At 54.3% G+C, this 7799-nt stretch overlaps 2 protein-coding genes across 2 annotated transcripts; one reads left to right on the top strand and one right to left on the bottom strand.

Moving 5' to 3' along the window:
- Window positions 1–561: 561 nt before the first annotated feature.
- Window positions 562–1590, bottom strand: SNOG_06383 (hypothetical protein; the record flags this gene model as incomplete). Its single annotated transcript, XM_001796703.1, has 4 exons — window positions 562–597; window positions 677–1208; window positions 1256–1389; window positions 1444–1590. 4 exons carry the CDS (start codon window positions 1588–1590, stop codon window positions 562–564), a joined length of 849 nt encoding a protein of 282 aa, XP_001796755.1.
- A 133-nt stretch (window positions 1591–1723) lies between these two features.
- Window positions 1724–7750, top strand: SNOG_06382 (hypothetical protein; the record flags this gene model as incomplete). Its single annotated transcript, XM_001796702.1, has 7 exons — window positions 1724–1999; window positions 2125–2237; window positions 2296–2665; window positions 3003–3214; window positions 3345–4559; window positions 4740–4881; window positions 5132–7750. The coding sequence occupies 7 exons, from the start codon at window positions 1724–1726 to the stop codon at window positions 7748–7750; spliced, it is 4947 nt and encodes a 1648-aa protein (XP_001796754.1).
- Between the last annotated feature and the right edge of the window lie 49 nt (window positions 7751–7799).

Here is a 7799-nt window from a genome sequence, read left to right as displayed (position 1 = left end):
GATAATCAGCTAAACTCTGGAGTATGCGCTAACCTTGTGCGACTACAGTGAACAACGACCTCGGGATATAACGATCTGTAAGGCGGGCTTGCCTTGCTTCAGCGACATGCTAGGCACTTCCATCAATCACTGCAGTTGGCGAATGGTGCCTTGATCATGATTTCAAGCTCTTTGCCTGCACCGGCGGCTGCTTCGACAGGATCGGAACGTTCGGACCGGGACATTCGGACCGAAGGGAGAAAGTCATTCCCTGCGAAGCTGTATCGCTACCATGCCCGACCGGCGTAACATAACGCATGCCGGGCTTTCATGATGCTACCGCGGAAAGTAAACAGGGGTGTCGGATAGCCCAAAGGTAGGCAGTATTGCTAGGCCTCGATTGTGATGTTGTTGACGCTATGTGTGTACCTTCAAGCACCCTGGTCGCTTTCCGGTCGTAGGCGATAAGCTGCTGTATCTTGGAAGGTGAGCGGAACACAAACTCGGAAAGCTTCTTGGACAACAAAATGTCGTACTGGTACATTGATCGCAGATATATACACTTCAATCGGTCTAGATGATCTATTTCTTCTGCTCGCCCTCCTTCGGTGGCTCCGGCTTTGGTGTCGGTAGTTTGAACTACACATGTGTCAGATGGCCAATCGCAAAGGATGATACTGCAATGAAGAGTACTCACGGATTCAGGCTTGAGGTCGTCTCCGGGACCGACCTGCTCCCAAGCTGATGAACCGCCACGGAAGTTCCTGAAAGCCTGGGTCATCTCCAGAGGCTCCACAACGATTCGCTTCTTCTCCTCATCGTATCTGATCTCAGTGTAACCGGTCATGGGGAAATCCTTTCGCAGTGGGTGCCCGTCGAAGCCGTAATCGGTCATGATGCGCCTCAGATCGGGGTGGCCAACGAAGAAGACACCGAAAAGGTCGTACACTTCGCGCTCATACCAGTTGGCGCCGTCATAGAGATCGCACAGACTGGGTACTGGCGTCGCCTCATCTGCATATGTCTTGACCCTCAAGCGTGAGTTGTGGCGGATGCTGAGCATGTTGTAGACGACCTCGAAGCGCTGATCCTTGGTGGGGTAGTCTACGGCTGTGATGTCGGAAATCTGAGTGTACTCGGCTGCAGTGTGGTACTTGAGGAAGGTGAAAGTGGGAATGACACCCGCAGGAGGAATGTAGATGGTCAATTCGTCCTTCCAGACCGAGAACCTGTCTCTGATCAGCCATCATCGTGTATGTGGCTCGGGATTACATACTGCTGGATGTACTTGGGCAAGCATGACATGAGGTACTGTCCGTACTTGTGCAGCGCCTCGCCCTTCTCTTTATATTTGTCTGCCGGGTTGACAATGGCGGCCTTGAGCTTTCCTTGGGCGTCGCGCGGGGCATACTGGCACAAAGTCAGATCAGACAGAATCACTACAGCTGTATTTTCCTAGCGCACCCGCATGTTTGGCGTCTCCTTGCTCTCGCCTGCAACTTCTTTCGCCCGGAGTGCCGTCGAGGCAAAGGTGCGGGCTGCAGCGCGGGTGCAGCTCGTGGAGCGCGCGACGGCGCCCAATGGCCGGGCCACAGCTAGCCGCATAGCCATTGTAGGAGTGGAGAGGGTGAAAGACTGCGCGTGCAGCAGGTGAGGGCGACCGGTGGTGATGATGTCGTCGACGCCGAGCAGCCACTGCCCATCTCATGTATGCGCTAGTTACATAAGCGCAACCCTAGTCGGGATGGGTGCGCAGGTGCAGAACTCTACCCCCATCACCACCAGTGCATCCCTTTCTGCTCCACTCTATTTCAGCAGGCGTTTGTTTGAGCTTGTCCTCCTTTCCTTGCTGCGTCCCCGCGTATACGCCAACAACACCTTCACCGCGACACTCGCCCCTCTTCGCGCGAGCGCCACCGACACGCTCGAACACGCACACCACATCCTCCACCACCACCATGTCCCGCCTACAACACAGATCAGTTTGTCGACGATGAAGAGGAGGAATGCTGCCCACTATGTGTTGAGGAGTTCGATCTCTCAGATAGGAACTTCCGGCCCTGTCCCTGTGGCTATCAAGTACGTCCATCTGCACCACCAGCCCAGCGAAGCCATCTCGAAATGCTGTACTGACGCCGCGACCAGATATGCCAATTCTGCTACAACAACATCAAGACCACGATGAACGGCCTGTGTCCCGCCTGCCGTCGGCCGTACGATGACTCCACCATTGAGTGGAAGACCATCTCACCAGAAGAGTGGGTCCCCCTGCACCTTCCCGCCCTGAACACCTCTAACATGGATTAGGATGGCCAGACACAAGCAGCAGATTGCGCAGAAAGCCAAGAAGAACGCCCAGATACGGCAAAAGGAGGCGCAGAAGGCTGAAGCCGACTCTCTTAGTCGCAAGCATCTTGCCGGCCTGCGCGTCGTCCAGAAGAACCTCGTCTACGTGACTGGACTCACACCAACGATCCGCGAAGACCGCCTACTCGACACGCTACGCGGCCCCGAGTACTTTGGACAGTATGGCAAGATCATTAAGATTGTCGTTAGCAAGGCTAGGGAGAATGCGCAACATCAACAGTCGGTGGGTGTCTACGTGACATTCGCTCGTAAGGAAGATGCCGAGCAATGTATCAAAGCCGTTGACGGCTCTTCCAATGGCGACAGGCAACTACGGTCAGTGCTCCTGTGCAAGTCTGCCGTGTATATACTGACATTGTGACACAGTGCCCAGTATGGCACGACGAAATATTGTTCGGCCTATCTCCGCGGCGAGCAATGTAACAACCGTAACTGCATGTTCCTACACGAACCCGGTGAAGACAACGACAGCTTCACACGCCAAGATCTATCGATGATGAACTCGATCCAGACACAACAGCCGTCTCAATCCAACACCTCTCGTGCAGCACCTCCGGCACATCCTGGACCTCCTGTTGCCGCTGCTGCTGCACCGATGAGCCGGCAACCCAGCAACGACACCTCGAGTTCCTCGCACGATGCGCCGGGTCTACCAGCCACTGCAAGCTGGGGGAACAAAGCAGTGCTTGAACGGCGGGTCAAGCCGCTCCACCATTGCATCAAATCCGAGTCCATTAGTCACCAATGCCATTCCCGCACAGGTCGCGAAAGCTGCGAAGGCAGAAGAAACACCAAAGAAGAAGGGTAAAGAGAAGGAAAAGAAAGAGGAGAGGGAGAAGGAGAAGGAGAAGTCTGCACCAACCTCAAAGTCTGCGAGTCCTCAACGTTCACCAGCTCCAGGCACCAACTCTCCGAGGAGTGGCTGGTTCCGACAACGTGGCTAGGCAGTCTTTCTGAAGACCATCTGCTCGCCTGATTTCAAATTTCGTCTTCAACAGTGCTGCGTTCACAGAGGAAGAGCTCAAGGCCATCACTGAGTTTCCGTCACTGCTAGACCCACATGGCGGGGCTAGGCGCCGCGCTATGAGGGAAAAGGAGAACGAGCTGGCCCTTCATGGAGAGGCAGAAACAGAAGTCAAGGTACCCTCGCAATCAGCGCTCGCTCCAGAACGCGAGGACAATGAAGCGACTGCTGGCGGTAGCTTACAGCTTGGTGGCGAGCCAGAAGACGGTATCGACAACAGTGCAGGTCATTTGAACCACCACGCAATCGCGCCCCCTGGACAACAAGGCTTCGCGGGCAGCCTTTTCGGACAGACCAATGCGTTGACGGAGGACTTTAGCAGCCTCGGACTCAGCAATCGGGGCTTGACGACTCAACAACAGCAACAGCTGCTTCTTTCCAACTTTAAGTCAAACCAACAGCCCACTGGTCCTCTAGCCGCTTCGCAAAGTCTTCAGAATCAGCAGCACGGTCTAACCACCAACGCACCAGGCCACACTCGTCAGACATCCCGCTTTAGCTTTGCAAACGACAGCGCGTCCGCCTCCGCAAATGTACAGCCCGTTGCGAACCAGAAGCTGATGAGTCAGCAAAATTCTATGATGCCCAAGAACGCAAACCACTTCGGCCAGATTCCCCAGCACCAAGCTCTGGGCGGTCAGTTCTTCGCCAATGTGCAGGGGCCACCTCCAGGACTGAAGCCTACCGGAACACCACCTGTTGGTGGGACCAGCATGTTCGGCCAAGGCCATGGATTTGCAACCGGCGGTCTTGGCTATGGCGCAAACGCTGCTGGTAGAAACAACGGCGACACAATGTACCAAGACTTGCTTCGAAGCAGGAACATGGACGGTGCTTCGAGGGTAGCTGATGGAAAGCGTGAGTCAATGTTTCCTTCTTTTCTTAATCAACACTCCGCAAACTCAACGCCTGCCCCTGCCCCTGGCCTAATGCCATTCCCTTATGGTCCCTCGCCTGGCGCTTACCAGGATTCTGGTTCGCAGAAATCCAAGAAGAAGGGCAAAAAACACAGGCATGCTAACACTTCCTCTTCTGGAGGCGGTGGCCTAGCAGATGTCCAAGACCCGAGTATCTTGCAGGCGAGGCTCCATCAAGGTGGTATGGCTGGACAGGGTATGTACGGCCAAGGTCAAGGCGGCTTCTCCTCCCTCTATGCAAACAACAACTACAACGGTGCCGGACGGTGGTAGTATTTCTTCCTTTCTTCACATATTTGTCGGCCATGTGCGCAGGCATATTGTCTTACTACGTTTCCTTCATCGATGGCTGCATGGCGTTTTGGATTTTTATACAACTGCATCGGCACACGAATCAGTGGACGACACTGAGATGCCTGGCGTTCACGAATGGGCTGGTTGCCGTCACACAGTGCTGGATTGGGCACGTCGACATGGCATCATACCACCATCATAATCATGTTTTCTTTTCTTCATTATACTGGGCGGGAGTCATGCTGCTTTGCCAGACGTCTAGGTCAGCTTCTCTCGTCGTCTTCGTCATGGCCATCGCATGTACGTAATCACCCCCCTTGCCGCGTTTAGAACGGCATGCTTACTTTCTAATAGAGAGATGGCTTCTTCAAACACTTCTTGTTCCCTTCTAGTGACGAAGCCGATCGGAGATATACCTTTGCACTTTGATGTATATTAAACATGACTGGCAACTCTTTGCTAAAAACCGTCTGGCGACCGTTGTAGTTGTTGTCGTGAAAATTGCACAATCATTGTTCAAATTAATGTATAAAAACGATTAAGCTGACAGCTGTGTACAGATGATGCGACTTTCAGCGCCGAAGAGCAAGCTTCGTTCAACGTCGATGCCCTTGTCAACGACACGGAACCTGAACTTGAGCCACCGCGTAGCATACCCAGCACACCTATGAGCAGCCACTTCTTCACACAGTCGCGGCGAGCAACCCCGACGATACCACCGGGTTTCTCCGCTACTGCAATTCCCCGAGCTATAGTTGAAGAATCGAAGTCCCGTCCGAGTTCACGACCCATGTCCAGAACTACTTCGTCTACTATCACGCCCGCGGTCCCCGTCGTGCCTGTCACGCCAGCCAAGAACAAGAAAACGAAACAGCCAGTAGAAGCCCCCCCAGCGATTACGACCCAGGTCAAAGCGACACCAGAGACTCCAACCAAAGTGACGGGCAAAGCAAGCACGGTAAAGACGCCAACCGTTGGTGTGCCCACGCCCAAGGCCGTAGAAGTCACTCCCATTCAGAAGAAGCAACAGCCAAAGGCAGAAGAAAAGAAGCCGACCCCAGAAACACCAGGGAAAGAGTCGGTAAAAGGGAAAGCGCCTAAGAAGAATGCTTCTAGCCAGGACACTAGTCCCCAGAAGAAGACTGCAAAGGCATCTGCAGTAGAGAGCAAGGAACCCACAACCGCTCCATTCGCGACTCCTGTCGCCTCTACCAAGCGGCAGCCACCAGGGAAACTAGATATAACAGCAGCAAGTCAGAGTCCCGCAGGCGAACAGTCTCCAGCGACGAGCTCACAGAAGGCCGACGCTCAGGTCAAGAGTACTCGCGCGACGCCTGTAACTTCAACAACATCTGTCCCCGCAAGTCCCGCTGCCGCGGCCACTGGATCGCCCATCAAGCGAACCGTGGCACCGAGGACTTTACGTGTCGTTCCAACACCAAAAACCGAGAACCCTCCACCTTTGTCTGCGGCCTCTGCACCGCCATTACCTCAAATCTCGACGGTCGACAAACTACGATCTAGACAGGCTAGTATCGCATCTATGAATCTGCCTGGTACACCAATCAGCGAGATGATGTCTGATACAGCATCGGTCACGTCGACATCTTTTTCAAGAGCCAACTCCCCGCCACCTATTGGTGGGAAGGTGGGAACAGCACCGGTGCGCAAGAAGACCAAATCACAAGCTAAGAAAGACCGACAAGAACGGAAGAAGCAAATAGAGGAAGAGATGGCTATTGAGGAGAATAAGTCGGATGTCGAAGTGATACAAGCGCCGATTATTGGGCGCAAGAAGAAGACTAAAAAACCAACGACCATACCTAAGTCACTCACCAAGAGTCAACCTGCATCCCCAAAGCCCGCAATGGTCGAAGAAGTCTACTCAGATGCACCCGCGCCTGTGGTCGCAGCAAGACCAGCACCCTCGCCCAAGACTTCTGCCACCGCAACACCAGACCCGGAGCATTTCCCTGATTCGAAAGAGAGGAGGGAGTGCACAGCACAGTCCATCATGGTCGATCTACAAAAGACAGGCGAGCTTCTTGCATCAACCCTCGAGTTCTTCAAGCCACTTTCTTCGTCGCTCACTCATGCATCTCGAACTACCCCAGCTAGTAGCGTATCTGGACCCCCGGATCTGAAGATCCACTTTTCAGAAGCAGATCTCGAGGCACTTGCGAAGAAGAAGCCTGTGCGTCTCAATGGTCACGATGATAGGTCCGATTCAAGAACCCTCATAACACCAAATGGGAAGTTCTTTTGGGGTCTGAGCGAAGAGCTAGAGGAGAAGGCTCTCCAACTCGAGCGACAGATTGAGGAGTTGCGTGGACACGCGCGCTTCCATCCTCGCAAGCATCCATCTTACCCACATTCCCACAATGCTGCTACCTCGCAGAATAAAGACGTATTACCTGCCATTGCTACAGCACTCAAGGAAGCCGGCAAGAAGCTTGGCAACAACAACACCCAGCAAATGCCCAGATTAGACGCCCAGTCTATCCTCAACGAAGCAGCTCGCGAAGCTGCCCGTCAAGCTGAACGCCTGCCCTTGCCTCCAGTCCAACAACAACAAGAATCCCAGCAACCCCCTCCTCCGCCACAGCCACAAACCCCGGCAGACGCTGGCTCATACCTCAACCATTTCGTTCTCCCCAAAACCGACAATCCGCCCCCGAACCAGCCTCGCCCTGAGATGGCGGCTGTAGGCGGTCCACCAGGCGCAGGTACAGCCAATATCTCCGTCAACGTGGGCAAATTCGCCAAAGCAGCCAAAGCCGTCGTCGAAGGTGGCGCAGTCGGCAGCACCGAAATCGACGGCATGGGCATGATGGCCGCGGACCTCCTCGGCGGCGTCTTCGTCCAAGGCCTGGAAGCGCTCGTCGGCGCTGGTCTGGGTTTCGAATCAAGTCAGGAGTTTGGCTTGGACTCCAATGGCAACATTACTATTGGTCGAGGTGGCGCCGTTGGTGGTGGGTTGAATATGGAGGGCTTGATGAGTGCGATCGAAGGGTTTGACGGGAGTCGGTATGGACGCGGGAGCGTGATGAGTATGGAAGAGGCGGAAAGGGCGATGCATGCGGCAAAAAGGGAACATGAGGTGTTGGAGAAGAAGTTGGCGGCGCTGATGAAGAAGAATAAGAAGTTGTTTGGTGGGGTTGGCAGGTAGGCATTGGTTTATTCGGTATCGGTTTGGACGACAGGGTAGCCTACACCCC

This window comes from Parastagonospora nodorum (assembly GCF_000146915.1).
Source record: "Parastagonospora nodorum SN15 chromosome Unknown scaffold_9, whole genome shotgun sequence".
Lineage (NCBI taxonomy): Eukaryota > Fungi > Ascomycota > Dothideomycetes > Pleosporales > Phaeosphaeriaceae > Parastagonospora > Parastagonospora nodorum.
The sequence above is the reverse complement of the archived record's forward strand: the minus strand, read 5'-3'. Positions and strand labels throughout refer to the sequence as shown.